Below are 26,189 nucleotides of genomic sequence, written 5' to 3'. Positions count from 1 at the left end.
AACTCTGAGACGGTCCTTCAGCTTTGAACGTCTATCGCCAGATCAACCGATTGACGCAGCGTCGTGGCTTCCGCTCCCTAATCGCACAAACTCCTAACAACACGCCTACAGAGGTGCGGTGAATTCACACGCTGTGGCAACCATATCAGCATGAATACTGCATGGAGTAACATGATCTAAGGGCTGTCCTTGCCGAATATCCGGCGTGCTCTAGGCTGACTATTGACGTATGCGGACATTGCTCAAACAGAACCTTATGTAGTTGCACTGGCCAGGGTTATAGTAGCAATCCAGCGGTCTTGTTAGGGTTTGGCGGATGTTTAGCCCCATCTCGCCGCCAGCCGTAACCTCTAATGCCTACCAGATCCGAAGAACCCGTATTAGTCCGCGGTGTGTGCAGAATTTCTAGAGGCATAGCGGATAGGTTAGGCTACTATATCCAGCTCGGTCGCCATATTCGCATCCTTACATTTTGGCAACTGTTATAGCAGGGTGGAAGATGTAGCTGAATGACTCTGTGACCAGGAGTGCTGCAAGCCGAGTCCGTGCAGATGGCACGAATCTGCATCCGCTTCGGCAATATATATGCTACCTATATCGCTCTTGAAGGGCTGTTTGTCTGGATCATATACTGTCCTCGAGCCATGGTTCGAAGCCTTGCGTTCTGGTCCGGGAATGTCTCGTGCGGTAGACAGGCAGGTTTCTGGAGGTCAAGAGCTTATTTAAATCAATTGGTACTCTAGCTATATACTTAAATAATACTGCAGATCGCGAGACCAGGGTCGGGTCAAAGCTGGGCAACGGATTTAGGGCTAGTGAAGACGGGATGCCGCTATACGTTTACGCACTCGCATACGCATACACAGCCGCAGCTTGGCCGAGAAATGAGGCACTCTTAGCCAACTGGATGTTCCAGCGAGTGAGTGGCAAAGCACTAGAGCCACCTAGATGGTAAGTGATCTGGTGATACTTGTTCAGAGGGTTCAACAGGGGCTCAGGCACAGTGAGGTTCCTCGGAATCCGACAGTGCAGGGATGAATGACCATGAGCTCAAGCATTGATTCAATGAAGTCTATTCCTCATGGCTCGGGGTAACCGAACTGATCTGGGAATCTGCTGACGGTATATTCTTACTACATGAAACTGTTAAGAACAAGAAGTTCTACCTCACGATCCGTCAACGGGACAGACAAGACAAACGAGACAGGTTCATCTAGATCAGACAAAACAACAACCCTTTTAGCTGCATCAACGTACCAGGGGAATCTCTGAGATCTCTAGACCCTGCTTCTGCATCCACCCACTTGGATCTACACTGGAACCACAGTAAGAACGCACCCGTACCCATTATTTACCTCTTCTGTTTCCCACACTTGCTCAGACACCCCTCAACCTCGATCGCGAGAGACGTCGGAATGGCATCCCTCACCTGCTCGATGTCCTCCCCGGCAACGATTTGCCCAAGGCTCGCCGCAATAATATCATCACTGAACTCAAACGTCTGCCTCGCAACCATTGCCACTGCAAACTCATCAGACGTAAACGCTGCGGTAAAATTCGCGGCCGAACAGTCCAGATTCACCTGGGTATGGAATGAGCCCGCCGGGAAAATGGTCATCTGGCCGGCGTGGAGATCGGTTTTGATCACCCGCGGCTTGCCGGAGGAGTCGGTCACGCCGGTCTCGGGGACCATCTCCGTAAGGACGTGACCAGAGGTCAGGGTGAGGAGCTCGGTGGCGCGCGGATGCAGGTGGACGAAGGACATGCTGCATGCTGCACGACGCATGGTGTAAGCCAGAAAGGCCGACGGCCGGAACATCAGTCTACTGAAGACGTACCAGGCAACGATCCCATATTGAACGAGATCCCGGTGCCAACAAGCGGATAGAAGTTCTGGCTCGTGGCGATTGGAGTTTCAGCTGTGTTAAAGTCAAAGACAAAGTCTGAGTCGTCTGGGAGGAGGGCATAGCGTTCAATGGCCCTGGTTGGAGTTAGTCATGGTGCTTGCCGGGTTCAATGAGTAGCAATCGGCGTCAGAGGCGTACGTGTCTGCCAGTTTCAGTTGAGCAGTCAGGCTGAGCTCGGAGGCTCTCTTGGTGATCGGTTGGGGCGCTGGCGCTGCTGTTACTGAGAACGCAATGGCGAGCACTGCGGTGATGACAGCACGTAGGGTAGACTGGCGGCGCATGTTGTGAGAGTAAGTGTTTGGGTAGTCGATGATGGTTTGGCTTGGGAAAAAACTGGATAGCAAATGGTGTCGATTGAATGCTGGCTAGAATAGACATGCCTGACACCTGCACTTAGGTTTATATACCTCGATATACCAATTGTTTTCTGCGTATAGAGCTGCAAGCGGGAAGTCCGTATAAGTATGCGTATACCTACAAGCTCCGTGCCTCAGCCGCCCTTGGCGTTACTCAGCTTGAGTTGCTGCGGTGATCATCTTCGCCTGCCAGACAAACTTGGTTGGGACACAATCAAGGAAGATGTCTGCATGCAACTGTGCCTTGCTGAGGACCTCCGCAACATGATTGCGGTCCATGGCTTTGTTAATACAGTATATCAAGACCTGCTTGACGACAACGACCTATATAAACGGGCTATAAATGAAGTAACAATCCTTACACATCCCGCCCCCTCCCGTTGGAGTACTTGCTAGTCATTAACAGTCAGTCGTCCGCTCATAGTCAATGGCTCAAGAGCCAGGGCCCTCACTACTGGATGCCAAGGTAACCCTAAGTGCCAGCGAACGAAGGTTAGGTAAGCCTGAGGCTGCAGGTGACTGGGTGATGCGTATTAGGTAACCCGCGTGGAACCTGCAATACGAACCCCTGGCCCCTACTGCCATTTGCGGAGACCATCGGCACTGCTTCGATTCCTCCTCCCCTCCTCAGCGAGTATAGCATATTTCATATTCAGCACACAATGGTCAGCCTGGTCAATCCAGACTTTGGTTGCAAGACGGAGTACGGGGTACGTGGCGTGGCCTTGCCTTCCGAACTTGAGGGTGGGAGGCGGAATCAACATGCGTTGCTCGTCAAATGTATTGAGCACCGTCCCTGTGGGACATAGGACTTATCGATCAGCTGTTCCCTCATACTTCTCAGATATACGTTGTCTGGATACGACCTTAGACTCGGTTTACTCTGGGTGGTCATCCCAATGCTCTTTGGGTTTTCACTGTCACAAGCAGTAAGAATTGAAAACCCCAGGTTTTGAAAATGCTCAAGTGTCTGCAAATAACTGAACTGCAAGGTTGCGCTGCGTGATTATTCAAGCGCTGATAAGTGTTCGAACCATGAGGAAATATCACTGAGCCTGGCACGTTCTCTTCGGACATGGTGTAGATAGGTAGACGTCGTAGCCTAGCAACAATGGAGTATTTGGACACATTAGAGACGGCATAGAACTCCCCTATGGTGAATTGCGAATCTAGTAATATTCCCAAGATAAATATGTAGATCATAGTATCATACTCCCATTCGAAAGGCCAGCCTAGTCCTCAGACATGCAAGGGTACGTAGGATAGCCCACCAATCTCGCTCATAACACATATCTCAGACAACGCGCTTCACCTGTAGAATCAACCCATCGTCAGCAACAATATCGTCATCGCAGTGAATAGGACAGAGTAACTCACTTCGAAGAACCTCTTCAACCACCAAACCTGGAAAATACCCTCGCCAATAAGCACCGCAAGCTGGAAGATGCTCCACCACTTGACTCGGGCATTCGTGCTCTCGGCCGTGTTCCGGTGTACCCTTTCGCGCACAACAATGTAAGACTGCTCATCCTTGACTTGGGCCAGATTCTCCAAAAGCCGTCGGACTAGCGAAAAGGTTCATGTCAGTGCCATTTCTCAACAAGCTCCCAGGATAATCTTCCATCTGCGACGCTCACCTTCCGTCTCCAGCGGATCCTGTGCCATTTCCGATTCAGGAACGTAGACAATTCCGTGAACATTGAAAGAGACCTCCTTCGAGTTTGAGGTCCAGCCTTCATTGCTGAAGCAGTAGACGTATTTTCCGTCCAGGTGCGCGGTGAACGAGTAGTCTTCGGAGGAGATGGCTTGTTTGTAGTATTGGCGGTTGGATTGGGGGTCTTCGACCTATACCGTGAAAATATTCAGCAAATGTTGATGGCAGCCAGAACCAATTGAGCATGAAATTGTTGGTTCCGATTGCGCATATTTGGACTAGTCGGAGCATACCCAGAAGTCAATCTCTAGATTTCCGCTGCCGCCAAACTCCCGGTCACCAACTTGGAACGACACAGTCATCTTATCATCCTTGTGCAGTGTCTCGTGAAAGCATTCTCGTGAATGGGCGCGGAGCTGGATGTTGTGTGCGGCGGCGGCCGTGATCCAGCTCAGTCCGAGCAGGAGGGAGGCTGCGGAAAATCGCATGGCGGCAGTCCGGCTCACTAGGCTGTATGTATTGATTGTTCGACGGTGATTGATAGTCTCATGTAGGGGAGTTGAAGTCCCGCGTTGAGATGTTTTGTGGTGGATTGGAGTGTTGGCTTGCTAGTTGACGCGCAAGGTGGTCTCTCCGTCACTCTGGAAATTCAAGACGCTCGGACCACCTCCCCATTCAATCATTGCCGTTGACAGGATTCTACTACACATCCAAGCCCATCTACCATATACATATCCATGAATTGGAGATCCCATTGCTCATAAGCGATGATGCCTTGTCTGGCACTTTAGTTGAATTATCTATTATCTCTCGTGGAATGCTTGCAATGTCCACTACCCAATGATTGATGTCTCACACATCTAGAGTCGATACTTCGAATCTAAGCAGACGCTCAAACACCTCTATCCATATAGCTACATCCCTAAGCATCCTGCATATTTTCGAAAATAGGCATGAGTTACATAGTCGGGTCAGGCGTTCCAAAACCAAGCAACCTCGTTTCGGAAGTAGCGACGGCTGGACCCTCCTATCAATTAATTACTCTACTCGGAGTAGACTACCTTTTGTGCATGAATACCCCCTTGCCCAGAGGCCGCCTGAGAACCGTGAGTTTCTACCATGCCGATTCTTGTATCAAATGGCAAGCGGTATCGGATTTCGCTTCTAGGTGGTCTCCGCGAAGAAAGACCTTCGTATGGTGCCAAAACTGCGAGCGCCGTCCGCTACCAGGTAACCGCTCCATCTAGAGCTAACAGCACACTGACTGCGGTTTACCCTAATGGATGTGGGCTCCAGGTTCCTGCCAGAGCGAGTCCACGATGGGTGTTCGCATATCCCGCAATGCGCAGGCCGCTCACTCCATATCAACACTCAATGGCAGCTTTTCCAGACACATCTTCAGGATCTATTCCGTGGTCCACTGAGAACGACAGAGTACTCCGGCAATTGAGGACGGCCAAAGTCTCATGGAAGCGGATTTCGATGGTCATGGACAATAGACCTATCGCAGAACTCAAGCAGCGGTGGATCGCTATCCGGGACGGCAGGCGCAGAAACCTCGAACGGTATGATTTTGAGCTGGTCGATGACGACAATGACTGGTATCTCGAAGATGATTATGACGAGGATTATGGCAGAGAGGAGCGTCATGTGTCGTTCAACCCATCCCTCGATGAGGATGTGAGTACCAGCGCACTCCTAAATGCTGAGACAGAAGCCATTAACCTTTGTAGACGAATGATGATTATTATGTCCCGTCCAGGCGGGCGAAGACGAAAAGGGTTTATTTTATCGACGACGAGTTCAGCCTGGACGAGGTGCTTCTCCTCCACCAGATCGCGGCAAATTGGGAAAGGGACCGTTGGGAAACAATCTGTCATCGGTTCAATACTGAAACCGGCCGCAATATTACCCCGAGGCAAGCAAGGTCCGTCGTTGAGGAATAGGAGAACAGGAAGTGAAAATATCAAGTGCTTTCATAGCGTTGGACTTTGGAGAGTCAAGAAATCCCCTGACGCGTTTGCCTTCATATATTTTTAGCCCAGCCCCAGAGCTATCAGATCAATATATGTAACGAGGAACTCCCAGAATTGAAAGAGTTACTTAAGCCTGCAGGGCAATAGAGGAAATATTGAGTCCAGAGCTGTCATAAGATCATAATGAATCCAAGAATAGCGCAGGGAGATAGGGATCGCTGGAGTGGAGAAAGAGGACCCTTGAGTGGTGGTGCCTGAGTAATCCCGGCCTTTTGGGGTATGGTCGGTTTCAGGAGTACCCAGGGTTCACCTCCGTCCCTCTCGTCCAACGCTCAATCATCTGTTCGACATCACTCTTTTCAAGTCCAGTCATTCCTTATCTTTGTTTGTGTGATATCACTCTTTTTGATTACGTTCATTTGGTCTGTTGATTTTTGGGACCGAACATCTTTCGGAGCACTCGTTCTTTCACAGTAATTACAGTGAACAAGGCCGGAGACAGTTCGATTCTTTTTGACAGGCACCGAGTTCGAGCTTTATCGACTCGTCCTTTCGTTCCCTTCTACACCGTATATACGAGATACCATAATGCGCATCGCCGGGATTATTGCTCTTCTAGCTGCAGCCATGCCGGCTGTCGCTACACGCGGAACCTTCGGACTGGCCCTGGGGAACCAAAACCCCGACTCGTCCTGCAAGACCACCGATGATTACAAGAAAGACTTCGATGCGATCAAGCACCTGACGACGCTGGTTCGTACCTACTCAGCAAGCGATTGCGACACCGCGAAAAACATCATTCCGGCAGCAAAGGCCAAGGGCTTCAAGGTTGTGCTGGGTGTCTGGTATTTTTCCTGGTCTCCTTTTCAATTGGTGCCATTGATAGGTGCTGACCTTCGCCTTCACCCTCAGGCCCGACTACGATGAGTCCTTCAACAAAGATTTCCAAGCTCTAAAGAATACTGTTCCTGGAAACGAAGAGGTTATCCATGCGATCACTGTTGGCTCCGAATGCCTCTACCGTGGAGATCTGATCGATGCCCCGAAACTCCTGAAGAGAATCAACCAAGTTAAGCAAGAATTTGACGGCGTTGAGGTCGGCACTGTGGACAGCTGGAACAAGTTCGCCGACGGTACTGCGGACCCTCTCATAACAGGAGGCGTCACCTACTTGTAAGCAACCTCCCCGACCCGGCGTCCGCTTCTGTTTTGCGTTGCTAATCCTCGTAAGCATGGCGAACGGTTTCGCGTACTGGCAGGGCCAAGACATCGACAATGCCACTGCTACCTACTTCGATGACATGGCGCAAGCCAAGGCCCACATCGAGAAGATTGCCGGCGACAATGCGAAGAAAATCCGATTTGGCAACGGCGAGAGCGGCTGGCCTACCGGTGAGCACCTCATTCACATTCAGTCTAGACTCGTACTAACGGCTGCAGATGGCGGATCCGACTACGGCGCTGCCAAGGCCAGCACCAAATCCGCTGAAAAGTACTACAAGAATGCCGTCTGCGCCATGCTCACCTGGGGCATCGATGTCTTCTACTTTGAGGCCTTTGACGAGACCTGGAAGCCCGACAGCAAGGGTGACAACGGCGAGCCCAAGGACGAGAAACACTGGGGTCTCTTTACCGATGATCGAAAGGCCAAGTTCGACCTGTCGTGCCCGAACTAGTATTGGATTTTGTAGGTGGTATGGGGGACAAATTTCGAATACCTAAAATTCAGTATCTGATTCGATGTAACATATCAGACCGCAATGAATTAGGGAATCTGGTTTGCTTTCTGTGGCCTTGTCTTGTAGAAACTGTTACATCATATGAGGCCATCATATTACATGTTATGGCCTACCAAGTTTGGGTCGAAGTATGGAGTACGGAGTAGTGCGGTAACGGTAGGCGGAAACCGTGGTTCATAGCGCACTTTTACCCCTGAGTGGCAGACACGAACCACGAGCGCGTTGTTTAGTTGTTTATGGGGCTCAGCAATCTAAGCATTCAGGGGCACCCTTTCTGACCAGAAAGCAAAACACATTCGACCAAATATAAGCTGCTTTTGCATTATTGCTGTACCTCCCTCAAGTGACCGAGGATGAGGCAGAACAATATGAATCGCGTCCAACCTGCGCTTGAACCACTTCATGGCGGTGAGTTGGCAAAGCAGTGAGCACAAGGGTCTCCTTGGGAGCCTCGGAGCGAGCTGAAGAGAGTTAGAGCCGAATTTATGCAAATTAGCAGTTTTATTAACGGTTCACTAACCTGCTGTATGTGGTATAGTGGCTAATAATTCCTATAAGCCTCGACGTGCTAGTGTAAATAATGCTGATTGTTAAAGGCCCTCGAGGTAAATTACGTACTGTAAAATAACCCTCTTTGCCCTGCTAATGGCCGTTGGAAATGAGGTCGTGGCATGGCCCAACCCCGATAGGCAACCCGGCAAAATAACCTTGAGAAGCCATCTCCCCTAGTTTAGTGTCATTGAATTCTTCGTTTCTTCCATCGTTCAACCTCGATCCGGCTGCCCTTCGCGTATGCGCCATGTCCAAGTCCTTCGCATGCCCTAGGTTTCTGTGATCTGTTGTTCATCATACCTGTCGCTTTTATTACCGCCCGCTCCCCCTGAAGAGCCCCCTCGCTGCTACTACGGGGTCGCTCCGCCAATTCGCCGCGACTCGCTCCGTACACGTCTCCCACGAACAGCTCCGCGTCTACGTTTTTGTTTCCGTCCGCGAGGTTGTGAGAGGGTCCCCGCGATAGCCGCTTGACGACGTGGAAGATACTGGTATTTGAGTTCCATGCTCCAACATTCTGGACAATAGGGAGAGCAGCAAGCAAGTGCTTGCTGCAAGAGTCGACACGGAAGGTTGGTCAATCACTACCCAGGCTCTCTTCGATCTTTCTGCGTTCCTTGCGAGGCCCGATTGCATGGACCACAGACTAAATCCATTGTCTTGCACAAATCTAGATCAAACCGTGTCTTCCGCCAATTCGGCGCTTTCTCCTCCACCGCCGCATTCCACGAACCCCTCTGGCGTCCGTGACAGTTCGCTGCTGTCGGCCCCGCTGCAGTCGCCTTTTCCATCCCCAGGTGCGTCGAGTCGCTCGGCCGCTGGATCACCTGGCCGGCCAACTTCCCCCGGAAGTCGCAGTGTCGCCTTCACCGAACCGTCGACCCTCCCCATCCTACAGAGATACCGTGGTGCTTTGGACTCGTCTACCACGTCCCCGGAGGATAAGAAGGCGGAAAGCAGTGTCTACTATACCACGGCCTGGGGTTCCCCGTATGCCGCACCTAGCCCACGGACACTGTCGTGGTCATTGAGTCAAAAAGACGCTGTTCTTGACCGCGATTCGGCAGATAGCTCCCCAATCTCAATTCAGTTCGGGCTCGAGCCGAACAGGCCTAATATACTGCGCAGCGTCCACCCGTCCCAGGGTCCAGTGATTGGGGTCGGCAGTAACAGTCTCGAGCGTTCCCCGGAGCGTAGAAGAGGAAAGTCGATTCAGGATTTTACGCAGGATTGGATCAACCAATACCTTTCCGGTCAACAAAGAACCGAGCGAAGCAACTGGTTGAGCGACGATTCTGGTAGCGAGGCTCCCTCATTCATCACGGCCGCGAACCACTTTGCAGACGACGCATCCGACGACTGGCTTGGGTTAGAACAGGACTCACTGGATCAGGACCTACTGAAGACCCCTACGCTAGCCGACTTCGTCAACCGAAGATCTGCTGGTAAGGGAGGACCAATCCGCAAAAAAAAGGAGCCGCTCCACAAAAGAACCGATACTCTTCGGCAGGAAGATTTCTGGGGTTTCGCATACGACGAAGATCCACAGCCAAACACGATGGCCGACACAAAGGAGACGCAGCCTGCTGGAGCAGAACACAAGCCTCTCTCGCCAGATGAGAAGCCTTTGCCACCGCCTCCAGTAGAAGAAAACGGTCTGACGCCGACGATGGAGACTCCTACAAACACTGCTCAAACGGAGGTCGACGTTGAAAAACCGGTTCAGGATAAACCCCTGCCGCGAAGACAGAGGAAGAAGGTCACGTGGCGCGGAAAAGGATGCGTTATTGAGCTCCCTCTATACGACAAGAGAGGCACAGAAGAGTCTGGATATCGGCTGTTGACCGCCGAAGATGTCAGGCGAGGCTTGCAACAATGGGAAGAACTAGGTTACGATGTTCGAGGCTTCAACGTCAGCGCACCAGAGGATCCCTTCAACTTTGAGCTTGGAGGTGCGAGTCGTCCATCATACCCCGAAGAAAGCGATATCCAGGAGGAACGGAAGTCTGGAAGCTATACTGTCAGCTTTCCTAACAAGGCGCTCTGGGATGAGTATGTTAATCAGTTGCAAGAAGAGAAGCTACGGGCGTTGGGTGTGTTTGGAGGGGATGAAGATGTCCAACCATCACCGTCACCTGCATCTGCGCTGAACCCTATGACACCCTTTCCTGGCCTTGTTGCATCCCCACCGATCCCAACTGCATCAGCTGCTAGCAATCCTTTATCAATGCACCATCCTTTCTCGCCGCAACTTACACAGGGAGGAAATATGAGCAATGGTATCACGTCGCTGGCATCGCCCGCATCTCAATTTGGTGTTCAAACGCCATTTTACGGTGTCGACCAGAACATCATACCAGGATTCCTTCCTTTCCAGCCAACGCCTCCCGCACAAGGCTCACTTACACCTCAGAGCTTCATCAACTTGCGTCAAAGCGGGCCTACATCAACTATCCCAGGAACTCTGTCCAGTCTTACTTCTATGTTATCACCTGTTTCTCCTATGAACGATCCAAATGCTTTCCATCCTGGGTGGGGTGATCAGACAAAGCAACAAAAAGACGCTTCCGACGACCAATATCAACACCGGATACACGATGACTACGCCGAGGATCAACTACGACCCCTGCGAACTCCTCCCCCCAACCCGGATAACTTCCATGCGTCTACGGTCGAGATCGCTCAGCCCACTCCTCGTGGCCATAGCCGTGGTCATAACCTGAGTGAAACGCTTCAGAAGGGCGTTGACCAAGTCACTTCTGAGTACCACCTGGAGGATTCTATCGACAAAGAGCTTGATGATGGTGACTACGATCCAATGCATCATAATATTGGCGGACACAGTCTGCTGAACTCTAGGTGGACACTACCGGAGACTAACGCGCCTCAACACATGGCCCAGCATTTGAACCATTTTTACGGAGATGCCTATTCTGGGGAGCCAGCTCATGAAGGTTCTGATATCGACACTAACCCTAGCTTGTCTGGGACTCCCCGCCGCAATGGATCACTCGCCCACCAGTTTCCTTGGCATGAGCCAAAACCCAGTAACGGTTCATTTGCTGGCGGGCACCGTTCGAAACTGTCAACATCCAGTCTTAACGTCGAGGCGAAGGAGTTTGCGCCAACGGGACAACTTTCTTCGCAACAGTTGCCTTTGCAACAGCAAAACGCCTTTCAATTTCCGAAGCTGGAGCACTCCGTATTTACTTTTGGCGCTGAACAACCTGCTGGACGGCTCAATGTTGCTGCTCCTTCGTTTACTCCGGGCAAAATTGATACTGTTTTCCACGGCAGCCAGAGCAGCCAATCCCGTGAATTCAAGTTCTCAGCCCCGTCTACTGCTTCCCTGAATGTCGCTGCGCCGGAGTTCAATCCTGGTAGGACCAAGATCTTCGGCGATATCGATATAACAAAAATCGCCAACTTCGCCAAAAAATCGAAGGCCATACCGATCGTCCGACCGGATGAAGCGAAGGGAGAGGAACAAAGCAAAGGACCAAAGGAGACAATGGACGATCGTGGTCGGCCAGTTCCTACTGATCGACATAAGCGTGCTCGACGCGTTGGTGGAAGCGATGATGGCGAGGCCAGGTTTAGTATATCACATCCTCTGGGTGAGGCCAATAACTCCCAGCCTCAGCAGCCGTCAAGCGCTTCTCAACCTGCCGAAGGTAAGGAAAATGCTCTTCCTGAGCGAGGCACTACAGACTCCGCTGCCGACAATGATCCTCTTGAGCGTAAGGGTACACCCGCCAGTGAAGCATCAACATGGGCTCCTTCCGATGCTAAAGCCGATGCGGTCGGGCCGGATGAGGTTCAACATAAGAGTCCTGAAGCAGTTGCAGAAGATAAACCTCAGCATCAGGTGTCAAAGGAACAGCCCGAACCAACCAGAGAAACCAAACCCGTTGAGTTCGGTCAAAAGAGCGCCCTTTCAGCCTCAGCAAAGCCGTTCAGCTTCAAGCCGTCCATTGCTGAATTTGTACCATTCAATGCTGAACCACCAGCACCTCCTCCCAAAGACACGCCACCAAAGCAGAATAAGGGCTTAATATCTTCGCGCTACGCTGTTGCGAGTCCGCCACCATCAACACCTGCACAGCGGTTATCCACAGAACAGTTGGCTTCTGCTAACTCTAACACAGAGGATCAGCCTCAAGACATCCCCCGTAAAGCTGAGGATAATCATACGCATATTGCGAATGACCAGGATTCTCCCAATGAAGAACAGCTTAATGCCATTATGGATCAGCTTAACGAGGATTCTGACATTGGGGTTGAGCGGATCAGTACTCCCAACCCTCAAAGCCACCTTCCAGAGCCAGTCCAGGGACCGTCAAAGGAGAAACGCCATGTTCAGGCAGACAACAGGAGCGAGCCTCCGAGCCCTAGCCCTGGAAGGGGCGCTGTTTCTCATACACTCCATGTACCTAAACTTGACTTCGATGCACAGTCTCAGTTCTCTGCCACTCCTACCAAGGGCGTAGCCTCCAACGCACACTCACCTGTACGACAGTTAATGAGTCGGAATGACCACATCAGCGACTGGGACGATGTGTTTTCTTCTGGAGAAGATGTCAAGCTGGCAAATCGAAGCAGGTTCTTTGATCGCCGTGTCAATGAGCTTCTCGGCTCCGCCATTGACGAACGGCTCTATCCTTTGGAAAACGCACTTGGCGCCATTCAAGACTCTCTTGCGGCTTTGGCTTCCGCTCCTGCCCAGAATCCGTTGGCATTCCGAAGTACTTCTGCTGAAGTAATGGACAGTGACGCGGACGACGAAGATGAGGACTACGAAGAAGATGCATCCTATAGGGCGAGGTCACCAATTCGCCGTAGGGAGCGTAAATTCGAAAAGCTTAAGAATGTTGTTTTGGAAGCTCTAGCAACCCGTGACGCTCAGCCTGCTCCTGCTCCAGAACAGCCTGCGTTGGAGGAAATAGTACAGCTTCGCAACACCGTCACCGAACTACATGCGATGACAGCGCAGAAACTCTCCCAAGACCCTACCGCCGGCTTACGCGAGATGATTCAGGAAGCTGTCGCAGCTCAGCTCAACTCTCGCTCACGTTCGGATGCGGAAGAAATTGGCGCGGACAACCTCATGCTCCAGATTACTAATTTGAAAGACATGCTCAGAGGGGCCGATGACCGAACCGAAAACGAGTACAAGAAGCGGAGACAAGCACAGGACACTATCGCACAGCTCCAGCGACTTCTCAAAGATGTCGAAGAGGAAGCTGCGCGTCATAGTGCGGCTGCTGAATCTGCTGAAGCACGACTGCTGCAATTCCAACAAGAGAAGATACCGTACTACGAGAGCTTCCAGCAAAAAGCTGCTATGCTTGAAAAGGAACGCGAAAGCACTAGGTTGACACTCGACGAGCTCACTTCTAAGAACATCTCTCTCCAGGGCACGCTCGATGAGTACCGCTTCATGGCTGATAGCGCAAAGCGCGAAACCGAGGAAACCAATGCTCGCTTGGAGGAGATCAAGGCTGAGAACAATCAACTGCGCAACACTGTTGCTAACATGAGGGTGCGTATTGAGGACGGTTTGCACATTCGCCAGAACCTCAGCGGGAAAATGGAACAACTTCAGGATCAATTAGCAGCTCTCACTGGGGAGATCGCCCGTGACCAGGCCTCTTGGCGACGCAAGGAGGAAGAGTTGACCGCCAAGTATAATGAACTACGGGCATCCCACAACCGGGAGACAAAATTGCGTGAACAGCTTGAGAGTGAGGTCACGAAGCTGGAAGAGCAGGAGCGTGAGGCGGCAAAACTGAAGTTCATCTTCGGGCAGTCGCAGCAGGAGAACGAACGACTGGAGGAGCTCGTTAGCGAGTTGAGGCAGAAGAACCAGGAATTGGACATGAAGGCAAGCCGCTTCGAGCGAGAATTCAATGAGGCTCGCGAGAGTAGCAGAGTTGAGATTCAGCGTACAAGAACCTCAATGGAAATGGAGATCGAGGCTGCTACCACTCAGGTCAACATTGTCCGTGCTGAGCTGGAGGCCCAGATCGCACGCCTTGAAACTCAATTGGATAATGCCAAGCTCGACAGCGACACTGCCCGGGAGCGATACGAAATGCTCCTCGAGGAAGCGCATGAAACAAAGGCTACTGCGGTAGCTAGCGCCATCGAATCCAAAGAGTACTCTATGGAGGAACAGCGGAAACTGCATGAACGTGTTCTCAATGACCTCCGTGAACGTCACGCTCGCGTTATGCATAACTCTTCCGAAGATAGACAGCGGACAGAGAACCATTACATCGAGCGGCTGCAGTTCTCAGACGACAAGATCAAGCACCTCCAGGAGCGAGTGGCGCATCTCGAAGAGAAGCTCGAAATCGCCCAGTCAGCTGCCCGTGCCGCTGCTGAAGCTGCGCAGTCAGCCAAATCTGCAGGACCGACCGCGCCCTCACACTCGAGCACCCCTTCCCTGCCGATCAACCCAGGATCGTCGGTACCTGAGAAGATCTCTCCCCAGGCCCTACGAGAGTCAATCCTGGTTCTGCAAGACCAGCTACAGCAGCGTGAAACCCGAATTGACGAGCTTGAAGCCGAACTCTCCGCTGTCGACAAAGATGCTCCAACCAAGATCAAAGAGCGCGACTCGGAGATTACTTGGCTGCGTGAACTTCTGGGTGTCCGTCTAGATGATCTCCAGGATATCATCAACACCTTGTCACAGCCATCGTTTAACAAGGACTCCGTGCGCGATGCCGCTATTCGCCTGAAGGCAAACCTTCAGATGCAGCAGCAGGAGAAGGAAAGAGCCATGAATGGCCAAAATTTTCCGAGCTTGCGCTCCCTGTCTGAACTGACCGCGTCTCCGCGAGCCTTACCTCTCGCAGCGGCGGCAGCATGGGGCAGTTGGCGTAAGGGAAGGGATAATGCAAACTCCGAGCAGACACCCTCGAAACCCAGTCCCGCAACTTCTTTCCTCTCCGGGCTTCTCACGCCTCCCAGCTCGAACACGCGACAGGGTGGCCCAAACAACAGCGCAGCAGCTGACCCTAGTTGGAGAAGGCCATCGGAAACTCGACCGCTCAAAAGCGCCGATGCTACCCCTAGACCCCTATCTTCCCGTGCCGCAGGCAAGATGCGAGAGCCACCAACCACGCCGCCGCTCCTCCGAGGGTCAAACTATGACCACGACGCCGAGCCTACCGACTATATGGCGGCAGGATCTCCAACGGAATCCGCCGTACAATCTCCCCACGAGGAAGACGATAGCACCGCCGACGGATTCGTCTCAGCCTCTCCAAAGGAGATAGCCGACGGTCCCTTTGGCCCACAAATAGCATGATACCGATAGACTGTCTATAATCTTCTCTGCCTTGATTACTTTCTTTTGTTCATCTGTTCGTCTCCAAAACTGTGTTAATACGGCGTGTGCTTTTCTCGTCATGTTTTGATTTGGACATCCCACCCCTGCTAGCTAAGCTACCTATCTATCTGCCTTCTTGTATTTAATACCGGTGGGAGTTCATCAATTCTTCTGCTATCTTTTATCTCTTGATATTTATCGTCCTCGTTACATTTACCAGATACCACCTGCTGATTCTGATTTCACAAACTACTTGCCTCTGTATAATGCTTGCTATGTCTTCGTCGGTTCAGAACATACATATGAAGAATTAATCTACCTAGCCACCTAGGTATTCACACTTGCCACTCATTTCCAGACTTCTCTTTATGATCTATTCTGGTTTCTTCTGACAGCTGGATTGCTAGGCTCTCTGTGAAAGGTTATGAGGACTATCTCTTACTTCTTCCATCCCATAGTTAAGGTTTCTCCCTTATTCATTATCAACCGTCTAACATGTTTGCGTGAATTTAATTGAGGTGCGCTGAGCTCTATTATTAGCTATAGCTTCTTGTGTGGTCAGTTTTCTGCAGATGGACGCGTTGATGCCCGCCCGCAGTACCTAAATTTTGAACAGAAGGCTACACGAAGCACTATTTATGCATATTGCGTGTATCTACAAGCGCAAGTAGTACTACTTGCACAATTGCTGGAACTATAGCTGAGGCAAAATTTCGAGGTTGAGACATGTTATCTAGATTCCTAAGCCTACCTACACGGTGGACATGTACACACATTGAAAGGCAGCAAAACGAGGTGCGAGGAGAGGTATCTCACAATTCAACTAATCTAAATAGATAGAGAGATATCTGAGTGAATACTTTCTCCGCTCCTCTCTTCTTTTGCTTGGTCAAACTACAAGCACTGCAAACGGCCGAGCAAAACTACCGTTGGCTGGTACTCGAGCTGTCTTTTTTCAACCCCGCAGGTTTGGCTGATTGCTAAACTTCAGTGGGGCTAGAAGGTCATTGGGCGAGAATGAAGCAGACCAGTTACACACGAGAGTCGGGGGACAACGCTTGCTGAGCCCGAGAGCCGGGGTTAGAACTTCTAGGCTATGCCCTTATCCAGAGTGGTTCGAGACTGATTCCAGTGCTGGTTAAGCTGGGGCCCAAGTAGTCTGCTTGCTGGCTAGATCACGTGAGGCTGGAAGATCAAACTCCAGTCATGCGTTTGAAGAACATAAGAGAGCGTCCCAATAACGGACAGTTCTGCATATATTATCAAAGGCGAAAAGCGTCCTTTCTTGCTTTGTCGACCATGTTATATGCTGGCAAGTTCTAGCACGAAGTGTCAACGTCTGCCTTTCACCACTGCCGCCTTTGGTGTGGGTGTGAATCAATAAGCGTCACAAGTCCATCAAATGATGATGTTCTTCTCCCGCTGATAAAGGTCCTTCAGAAGCTTCAGCTGATTGACCGCCATACTCTGACGCGGAAGGTTGGCCGGTAATTCAACAATTGCCTTCCTCATCAATGCCAACCCGATATGTCCAAAAAAGCCGACGATTCTCTCAGCTGAGGACCTCAGCATGGCTGACAGGAGCGTGACGTGCGTCTCCTGAATTTCCGCAGCAGGGATATTTAAGATTTTATGCATGGAGAACCAGTAAAGTGTGTTCGGGAAAGGGTTCTTGCGCTGCGTCTTGCCGAAGTTCCGCAGTGTCAAGGCCGCAAATCCAGCCCCTAACGCGGTCATCCGGTCTGCATGCGCTTGCTCGCTAACAAATGGCCCATCGGAGCCGCCATCGCGCCACCATCCCAACGCGCGTCTACCAGCCTCAGTCTTCTCATTCCCGTAGAAGCCCCAGAGCGCGGGGCAAACGACGCGGTATTTAGCCCAGAGAATGTCGACCATGTGGACGCCCTTGTAGAGGAAGGCTTCTGTGGAGAATATCTGGGCGGCGACGATGCCGATGGGTTCAGCGTGACCTTGATTGATGGAGGCTTCGGTGATAAGCGAAGAGATGAGGGACTTGGCGAGAATATTGAGGCCGTAGATAAGGAGAGCTGGGACTTTGTTGTCATCAGATTTGGCGATGTTTTCGGGTGGGAAGGCGATAAATTGGCGAATATCGACGGAGGGTTCAGCTATTGAGGCAGCTTTTTCGAGGGTCGTGCGGATTTCCTGCGTCTGGAACGAGGATATATAGTTAGTTCGCGTATATATAGGACCGAGGGGTTTCAATAACCTGGTTCTTGTTTACGCCCTTTCCTTCACGCAGTTGGCCAACGCATTTCTTGATCGAGCGGCGCATATCCCCCATGTTCTGCTTGATGATGGGATTCGATTTGCCTTGGTCTCTGAGGTAGTGACGGAACTTTTTCAGGTGCTGGTGTAGCTCCACGTAGCGTTGGTGAGTTTTAATCTCCTCCTCCGACAGTCGGCCACCACCGAGTTGTTTTTGACTATTTGCGAGCTGCTTCTGAGCCGCCTCTTCTTCCTTCAGTCGTGCAGCTTCCTCTTCAGCCTTCTTAATTTCCGCCTCGCGCTTTTTCTTTTCCTCCTCCGCGCGTTCCTTCTCCTTGCGCTCCTTTTCTTCCAGTTCTAACTTTTTCTGCCTCTCCATCTCCTCAGCAGCCTTCCGCTTCGCTTCCTCCGCAGCCTTTAGGGCGGCCTCCCGTTCAGCTTTCATTCTGGCGAGCTCCTGCTCTTTGCGCAGTTTTTCTGCTCTCTCGCGTTCTTTCCGCTCCGCCTCTTTCCGAGCCTCTTCCTGTTTGCGACGGGCCTCTTCCTCAACCGCGCGCTGGTAGGCCCTCAACGTCTCTTCTGCTTCCTCTAAGACTTTCTCATGACGAGCAGCGACATTATCGAGTGCCGCATTGTGCTGAGCTTCCAATTCGCTGTCTGCCCTGTCGAGACTCTCATAGAAGGATCGACGTTCGTATGCCTTGACCTTTTTCAACTCTGAGTTGTGGACGCGCAGTTGCTCCAGGTCCCTGGTCAGCTCCAACATCAGCTGCCTGGACGGACTGTCCGGTTGCGAAGGGTAGCCAGATCGTCCCATATTTGCGGCGGTGCTTCAATTGCGGTTGACAATCAGATAGAGTGAAGTTGGAGCTTCACGCTGCAGCTTAATGGGTTCTATGGTGACGGAGATATAAGCGCAACGGATCATAATCCGCACGAGGAAGAGAAGGGCTCCTAGACAATGTTTTCAGGCGTTCTACGGATGGACGAAAGTGAAGCCTGGAAATGTTGGACGGAACAAGTAAGAGATTGTTGCGTCGTGGGAAAATGACTCCTTAAAGTTCGGAAATCACTCTTCTGGTGGACAATGTTATATAAAATAAAAGAGCGCTTCGAAAGAATGAATTGAACGGTCTGGTACGACGTTGATGCCGAGCATTCACGAACTCTTCGAATTACCTAGAGATAGACCAATCAGCAACAAAGTCAATGCATTTTTTAGAGACGGAAAGAAAAAAATGCTACTAATGAGCTTACTCTTCCTCCCAGACTGTCTAAGATAAAAGAACGCGGTCTGTATAAAAGAGAACGAATGTACCTGACAAGATATAGAGCGATCGCTTGGGACGCGCTCCGTTTTCTGTTTCGGCGGACTCGAATGCCTGATGCTTAGTCAGAAGAGCCTAAGTGGTCTTCCCGGCTTACTGGAGAAGCCCTGTCCACCGAGAGATCCCAGCTATGATCCTCGGCGCCCGTGCCGCTTTCTGGGGTCGAGTTCCTTGGTCCCGAACGGGGTTCTTTACATCATGACGGCCATCATGAGATCCTGCCCTTGTGGCCGACCGTTGCAATGATTATTCCACCAATTGAGGCTGGGGAAAACATCATTTAAGAATCGGTAGAGCCATCGTGCTTCTGATGAGTCTTTCGAAGCCGGGGGCTTCTCAAGTCGAGACGAACCTCTGTCTCAGGTTGAAGGGGACTCCGTCTGTCTAGAGCTTCGGTGGGTCTGAACCACTTAAAAGGCCGAGTTCTCGGCAAACTGACTGTTGTTCCTTCAGGGTGTAATCGCTGGAGGGTCGAGACACCAAATCAGTACTCGCGCCGCCCGGGATCCGGAGGATCAAGAGACCAGGGATGCTGTCCAGTCTGGGTAGCGCCTAGCCTATTCGTGGTCTCGCCCATTCATACATGAGAGGGTCTGGAAGCTCGGTGGAACGCAAGCTATTCGGTGGTTAATTCGGGGTTGAAATACCGTTGAAGTGCCTTCCAAAGATCCTACAACAATCACCTTACTTGCAGTGCTCGCATGGCCAATTCTTCTTTTACCTGGGATACAACATTTTCCTGCTTGCAAGTTCGCGACTCTGAAACATATTCTCTGGGGCACATCAAATCGCATGGTAGCCGGTACGCTGGGCCCAATCGAACTGTCAAACGCAGCTCGTGATCGCGAACCAGAACCTGCCGAGTTCAAAAAGCGGTACCTTCGAGTTAGTGACACTTTTTAACTTCTTGCCTAGTAAGTGCTTCTCAAGCTTCGACATGACAGATGTGTCGTGATCTCAGTCGTTGGGAGCCCTGTCAAGGTAACTTTTGGGAAACAACGAATCCACATATCAGTCCTCTAGCCTGTATTATCTACCAGCAATCCCAGGGTAGATGAATGGAGCATTTAAACAAAATGATGATGGCGATATTTGGAGGTCTGCACTTCGTGATTTGTTCATATTGTAGTCATTATTAAGTAGGCCATATGAGACGGTCCCTACCCACTGATTTGCTCCTCCTGATGACTTACGAGGCGACTAATTCACCTCTTCTTTCTGTCTCCATCTCAATCTTCCCCGTTTCTTTTCTGCCTCTTCTCCTATCATCTTCCTCTTTCTCTTCTCCTTTCCTCGCTCTCTCTCACCCTTACACACTCTCTCACTCCCTCCTTTAATTCTACCCCTCCTTCTTTGCTCCATCCCCCACTCCTCCAGTATTCGGCCGTTCCTTCAAGTTCCGCCAACAGGATCGTGTTATTCTTATCAATTCGCCATTCTCTTTCGCGTGGTCAGATCGTCTGCTGCTTCTGCCTCACTGAAAGACTCAGGCAATTATCGTTAAGACTCGTTTCCAAGAAGAGGCTCCAACTCAACAGCTCCTCCTTCAGCCTGAGTTGGCCCCCCTTTTCTGGTCCTCTCTCTGGCTCCAACTTTTAGTAGCGGGACTCGGGTTCCTTGCAATTCCGACGTCACAGGATTACGTTCAAGGCGGAATAGGAGAAAAGAATCCCGATCCCGAAGAAAAAAAAAAAAAAAAAAAAGTACTACTGAGCATCTTGGTTGAGGTTTCGAAGATATTCTTGTTGCGGTGGAGATCGCTTGGATGGCACTCTGGGGCAACCGGTAGCTCCTAAGTCCAACCCGCTAACTCTACGTCGAGAGTTCCCCTCTTCTCTTCGCAGCTCCTGTAGCCTCATCCTCTCCTTCGGTCTTTGCCCTCCTAATCTTGCAGAGGTCCCTCTGCTCTTGCCTTCTGTGAATACGTCTTCTTTCGTCTTTTTCTGTCTACCTTTCTACTCCTACCTGACGGTCATTGCCGCCACTTTTCCTCTTGAGTGCGAAGCCGACTCCGTGCAAAAGGGGAAGAGACCACTGTCTTGTCGACTACCAACTGCAAAGCCGACCCAAATTCGTCATTCAGCAAATATATATCAAACCAAGCGACCGTCCTGAAGGTATGTGCACTCGGGAAGTTCAAAATACCTTGACCGAGCATTCGGCGGCTCTCCTTCCTCATCCCGCTTCCCTCTCCATTCCTACCTATTTTGTCCTTGCAACTTCACACTCGCGGGGCAATCGCAGCCTACACTGGGCAATGCCGGCGCCCGCTTGTTTTTCTTCCCCGTTGAGATGTCTGGTGTTCGCTCACAGCTCCTATACCCACCTCACTCCTCCTAACTATCCCGCAGTAACTAATTCGTCCCTCTCGTTATCTAGCATACTTCAGAACCACCTTTCTTTGTCGCAACACGAACCGGTCGGCCTCCACTGTCGAATAAAGCCCAGCGATTGTCAGCCCAAGTCTTTCCAAGCTCCCTCATCGCTAGGTATCCCACACTCAGAACGCTCCCTCTTCGATTGCAAAGATGGATCAACAGAATCAGTCCGGGGTCCCCGGACCAGCTGGACGAAAGCTTCATATTGCCCATAGACGGAGCCCATCTGAGCTTACCCCTCTCATGAGTATGTTCCGCCCACAATTCTTTGATCTGCCCGCCTTCTACTCAAGTAATTTAGGATGCTAACAGTCAGCTCTACAGTGGAACAACTGGCGATCCAGCAGCAAATTGAGTTGCTTCAGCAGCAACAACAGCAAATTGCAGCTACACACCAGCAGTATATCAATATGGGTTTATTGCAACCGCAGCAAATCGGCCAGGCTTCTGGTTTCACGCCGTCCCTACAAGGTGGCGGTGCGCCCGTCGGCGGCGTTTCTCCACAGCAACTCGGTGCCTTTCAGTTTCCTCAGGTTGGCCAGCAGCAACAGCTAGGTATTCCGGGGAACACTTCGAATCAGCATTCGCATCGCCGTAATCAATCGGCTCTCCCAGGCTTCGGAATGGGCGGTCCTCCCCCAGCTCCATCCTCTGGAGCTTCGGGGTATTCGGACTACAGCCAACAGCAACAGGGTAACTTCCAGAGGAACGAGAACGGGGCTCATGGCCGTGGCCGTGGGGGCCCTTCGGGCGGTGGTCACCAGCGTCGTCATTCCCTTGCTCTCCCGGAAGCGAAGAAGGCTGCGGAGCTCGCTCAACAAAAGCGGGCGGCATCTGGGTTCCAATTCCCTGCCCCCACCGGTGACTCGTCTGAGGCCGCACCTGCATCCGACGACAAACCAAGCACCCCGAATCCAACACAGTCGTCTCAAGGATTGGGACTTCAGCGTGCCGGCAACATCAGAGCCAGTGCTCATGGCCGCAGTCAATCCATGGCTGTGGGTGGTAACCGCGGCTCTCTGTCTGGTCGTGGTCCTGGTGGTTTTCAATTCCCTGCGAATGATGGTTCCTCTGGTCCTGAGAACCAACGCCGTGGTAGCCAAGCGTCCCACGCCCGAACCCCGTCTAGGAACTTTGACGGCAACTGGCGCCAGCCCAACAATCAATCTCAAGGCCAGGACCAGTCTAAGGGTCTCGGACAGCAGAACTCAGGATTTCAGCCCGGACACCGTGCACGTGCGTCCATGAACCAGTCAATCGGCTCTATCGGTTCCTTCCAGTACCCTGGCCAGCCTCAGCTCATTCAATTGCCCCAAGGCCAGGTGGTTATGGCTCCTCCCCAAATGTTTGGTGGAGCCCAGCAGCTGAACCCCCTGCAACTCGCTCAGCTTCAAGCTCTGCAGCAGAGTGGGCAACTAAACGGTCAAGGTCTAGGTGGCCTCCAAGCTAGTCAACATGCCCCCCAGCCGCTGTCTGCCCAGCAAACCCAGCAGCAGCAGCAGCAGCAGCGGAAGACTCTGTTCACTCCCTATCTTCCCCAGGCCAATCTTCCCGCGCTTTTGTCTAACGGTCAACTCGTCTCTGGTGTCCTGAGAGTTAACAAGAAGAATCGTTCTGATGCGTATGTTACGACTCCAGACTTAGATGCCGACATCTTCATCTGCGGTAGCAAGGATCGAAACCGTGCTCTTGAGGGCGATTTCGTGGCCGTCGAACTACTTGACGTTGACGAAGTCTGGTCCCAGAAGAAAGAAAAAGAAGAGAAGAAGAAACGCAAGGATATCACCGACGCGAGGTCTGTTAGTAATGCTGGAACAGACAAGATGTCCCGCTCAGACTCTACTGGGGACCGTCAAGAGGTGGGACCTGACGGTAGCATTCGTCGGCGTGGCAGTCTCCGACAGCGTCCAACCCAGAAGAAGAATGACGATGTCGAGGTCGAGGGTCAGAGCCTGCTTCTGGTTGAAGAAGATGAGATTAGCGATGAACAGAAGCCTCTATACGCTGGTCATGTCGTCGCCGTTATCGAACGTATCGCTGGCCAGATGTTCTCCGGCACACTTGGTCTACTCCGTCCTAGCAGTCAAGCAACGAAAGAAAAGCAGGAAGCTGAGAGACTTGCGAGAGATGGTGCCCATGGTCGTCACCAAGACCGGCAACAAGACAAGCCGAAGATCGTTTGGTTCAAACCTACCGACAAGCGTGTGCCTTTGATTGCTATCCCCACAGAGCAAGCCCCGCGCGACTTCGTCGAGAAGCATCAAGACTACGCTAATCGAATTTTCGTCGCTTGCATCAAGAGATGGCCCATCACGTCGCTGCATCCCTTCGGTACTCTCGTTGAACAACTGGGCGAAATGGGTGATCTAAAGGTGGAAACTGAGGCTCTCCTTCGCGACAACAACTTTGGCTCAGACGAGTTTACTGATGCCGTGCTGAAGAGCATTGGCTGGGAGAACTGGTCAGTTTCAAGTGAAGGTGATTTGTCTTCCCGTCGGGACTTCCGCCAGGAAACTACATTCACCATTGAACCGACCGGGACGAGCGAACTCGATAACGCCTACCATTTCAAAACTCTGCCAGATGGAAAGGCGGAAATCGGCATCCACGTCTCTGACATCGCTCATTTCGTGAAACCGAATTCGCTGGTTGATCGAGAAGCCAAGAAACGCGGCACTGCCGTCTATCTTGTTGATCGTCTAGTGAAAATGCTGCCTCCGCGTATCGCGACTGAACTATGCGCTTTGCTCCCAGGTGAGGAGCGCTTGACAGTCAGTGTCGTTTTCAAGGCCAACCCGGAAACGGGGGCCATTGACGACGATATTTGGATTGGCAAGAGTATGATCAAGAGCAGCGGCAAGCTAGGATTCGATGAAGTTGAGTCTGTGATTAAGGGAACTTCGGATGTTCCATTGTCTGGTGTCTCGGTGGATATTATCCGTGGTTTACAGGTGAAAAGCTCCCACTAAGTTCAATACATCAGGTCTTTTTTTTGGCTAACTTTTAAGCAGCGCACCGCCTCGAAATTCCGTGAAGCGAGACTCGGAAATCGTGTTTCTCAGATCCCCCCTCTCCGTCTTCTTCATTCTCTCGATGACGAGAACGTGCCGGTGGAAAGCAACATCTTTGGCTCTTCGGCTGTCCGTGAACTCGTGGAAGAATTAAGCTGCAAAGCCAACTTCCTCGTTGCCCGCAAGTTGGTCGCAGCTCTGCCTGACAAAGCTTTCCTTCGCCGCCAACAATCACCGAATCCCCGTCGCCTCCACTCATTTGTCGATCGCATGAACAGGCTCGGGTTTGGACTTGACGAATCTAGCAGCGGAAGCTTGCAGAGTAGTCTCTGCAAGGTTCAGGACGATGATTTGCGCAAGGTTAGCCATCTTACTCAAGACAAACCCTTGATAATTCGGTTGTATCTAATTGACCACAGGGAATGGAAACGATCTTCGTGAAATCCATGCAGCGTGCGAAGTACTATGTGGCAGGCACTGTACAGGATGAAATGCGCCCTCACTATACTCTCAACCTGCCTGTGTATACGCATTTCACTAACCCTCTCCGCCGCTATGCTGATGTTATCGTCCACCGCCAACTGGAAGCCGTTTTGTCTGATGGTGCTATCGAGTTCTCAGACGACGTCGAATCCCTCAGCAAGACCGCAGACATTTGCAACAATAAGAAGGATTCAGCGCACAACGCCCAGGAGCAGAGCGTTCATATCGAAGCCTGTCGCAATATGGACAAACTACGCCAAGAGATTGGTGGCGACCTTATTAGCGAGGGGATTGTGCTTTGCGTCTACGAGTCCGCGTTCGATGTTCTCATTCCAGAATACGGCTTCGAGAAACGTGTTCACTGCGACCAGCTTCCACTGAAGAAAGCGGAGTATCGCAAGGAAACTCGTGTCTTAGAACTTTACTGGGAGAAGGGCGTGCCTTCGTCGGCCTATATTCCCGAAGATGAACGCCCCAAGCCCGCCAATTCGCGTGCTGCCCAGGCAGCCGCAGCCGCAAGGGAAGCCGAAGCTGCTCGTGAACGTGCCAGAGAAAGGGAGGAAGCTCTGAGGAGGCAGACTGAGACCGGAACGATGTCCGCTGATGATGTGGATGCCTTGTTTGATGATGACGACGATGTCTCCGAGGTCACGGAAATGGCTGCTGGTGTGTCGTTGAACTCTGCCGACCGCTCAACTCAGAGCATGCCACCCTCTCCTACCCGCAATGGCCATATGCCGCAAGCTCCGCAGCGCACGCTTTCAGATCCTAAGATTGCAACGAACACTGTTGATGCTCCTGAGACTAAGCTTACGAACAAGGAGAAGTACCTCAGCCTCTTCAAGCTCCGCGAAGAAGGGGGAGAGTACATTCAGGACGTGACAGAAATGACACGCGTGCCTATCATTCTGAAGACTGACCTCAGCAAGAGCCCTCCGTAAGTTACGTTCGATTCTTAAACGCATTCTTCACTAACGCTTTATATAATATAGTTGCCTCACTATCCGCTCAGTCAACCCCTACGCACTGTAAAAGGTCTTGTATATCCTTACCCTCTCATCATCGACGCGTTTTACATCAAAGAATTTTACATGCTTCACCGACTTTGGACCTCATCTGGTGATGATCCTGGCCGAAAAGCCATCCGTGTGATTGTTGGCCGTGGCTCTGACCGGCGTGTGTTATTGTGTTAATCTGTCTAGCGTAGTGTTTTGTCTTTTTTTGTGTTATAATACTT

The 26,189-nt window shown here is 51.5% G+C and overlaps 7 protein-coding genes across 7 annotated transcripts; 4 read left to right on the top strand and 3 right to left on the bottom strand.

Annotated features, from left to right (window-relative positions):
• Nucleotides 1-1,351: 1,351 nt before the first annotated feature.
• Nucleotides 1,352-2,188, bottom strand: BDW70DRAFT_146437 (germin family protein; the record flags this gene model as incomplete). The annotated part of the gene is made up of 3 exons (XM_073738581.1): nucleotides 1,352-1,773; nucleotides 1,839-1,981; nucleotides 2,046-2,188. 3 exons carry the CDS (start codon nucleotides 2,186-2,188, stop codon nucleotides 1,352-1,354), a joined length of 708 nt encoding a protein of 235 aa, XP_073601079.1.
• A 1,062-nt stretch (nucleotides 2,189-3,250) lies between these two features.
• On the bottom strand, nucleotides 3,251-4,515 carry BDW70DRAFT_125693 (emp24/gp25L/p24 family protein). Its single transcript, XM_073734934.1, has 4 exons — nucleotides 4,211-4,515; nucleotides 3,901-4,108; nucleotides 3,641-3,828; nucleotides 3,251-3,575 (listed from the first exon to the last, which is right to left on the bottom strand). The coding sequence occupies exons 1-4, from the start codon at nucleotides 4,403-4,405 to the stop codon at nucleotides 3,558-3,560; spliced, it is 609 nt and encodes a 202-aa protein (XP_073601078.1). The 5' UTR covers nucleotides 4,406-4,515; the 3' UTR covers nucleotides 3,251-3,557.
• A 213-nt stretch (nucleotides 4,516-4,728) lies between these two features.
• BDW70DRAFT_125692 (uncharacterized protein) lies at nucleotides 4,729-6,043 on the top strand. The gene has a single exon (XM_073734933.1). The coding sequence runs from the start codon at nucleotides 5,037-5,039 to the stop codon at nucleotides 5,955-5,957; it is 921 nt and encodes a 306-aa protein (XP_073601077.1). The 5' UTR covers nucleotides 4,729-5,036; the 3' UTR covers nucleotides 5,958-6,043.
• Nucleotides 6,044-6,223: 180 nt separating this feature from the next.
• On the top strand, nucleotides 6,224-7,950 carry bgt1 (1,3-beta-glucanosyltransferase Bgt1). Its single transcript, XM_073734932.1, has 4 exons — nucleotides 6,224-6,738; nucleotides 6,806-7,066; nucleotides 7,125-7,285; nucleotides 7,334-7,950. Exons 1-4 carry the CDS (start codon nucleotides 6,482-6,484, stop codon nucleotides 7,567-7,569), a joined length of 915 nt encoding a protein of 304 aa, XP_073601076.1. The 5' UTR covers nucleotides 6,224-6,481; the 3' UTR covers nucleotides 7,570-7,950.
• Nucleotides 7,951-8,818: 868 nt separating this feature from the next.
• BDW70DRAFT_154950 (putative myosin class II heavy chain (MHC)) lies at nucleotides 8,819-15,502 on the top strand (the record flags this gene model as incomplete). The annotated part of the gene is made up of 1 exon (XM_073739945.1): nucleotides 8,819-15,502. The coding sequence occupies one exon, from the start codon at nucleotides 8,819-8,821 to the stop codon at nucleotides 15,500-15,502; it is 6,684 nt and encodes a 2,227-aa protein (XP_073601075.1).
• A 1,220-nt stretch (nucleotides 15,503-16,722) lies between these two features.
• BDW70DRAFT_2035 (putative RNA export mediator Gle1) lies at nucleotides 16,723-19,036 on the bottom strand. Its single transcript, XM_073743498.1, has 3 exons — nucleotides 19,010-19,036; nucleotides 17,754-18,931; nucleotides 16,723-17,695 (listed from the first exon to the last, which is right to left on the bottom strand). The coding sequence occupies exons 2-3, from the start codon at nucleotides 18,567-18,569 to the stop codon at nucleotides 16,922-16,924; spliced, it is 1,590 nt and encodes a 529-aa protein (XP_073601074.1). The 5' UTR covers nucleotides 18,570-18,931; nucleotides 19,010-19,036; the 3' UTR covers nucleotides 16,723-16,921.
• Nucleotides 19,037-21,013: 1,977 nt separating this feature from the next.
• On the top strand, nucleotides 21,014-26,129 carry ssdA (mRNA-binding translational repressor SSD1). Its single transcript, XM_073743494.1, has 6 exons — nucleotides 21,014-21,197; nucleotides 21,460-21,705; nucleotides 21,783-24,409; nucleotides 24,470-24,829; nucleotides 24,889-25,889; nucleotides 25,945-26,129. Exons 2-6 carry the CDS (start codon nucleotides 21,609-21,611, stop codon nucleotides 25,982-25,984), a joined length of 4,125 nt encoding a protein of 1,374 aa, XP_073601073.1. The 5' UTR covers nucleotides 21,014-21,197; nucleotides 21,460-21,608; the 3' UTR covers nucleotides 25,985-26,129.
• Nucleotides 26,130-26,189: the final 60 nt, after the last annotated feature.

Source organism: Aspergillus foveolatus, assembly GCF_047715535.1.
Source record: "Aspergillus foveolatus strain CBS 279.81 unplaced genomic scaffold BDW70scaffold_1, whole genome shotgun sequence".
In the NCBI taxonomy this organism is placed as follows: domain Eukaryota; kingdom Fungi; phylum Ascomycota; class Eurotiomycetes; order Eurotiales; family Aspergillaceae; genus Aspergillus; species Aspergillus foveolatus.
The sequence above is the reverse complement of the archived record's forward strand: the minus strand, read 5'-3'. Positions and strand labels throughout refer to the sequence as shown.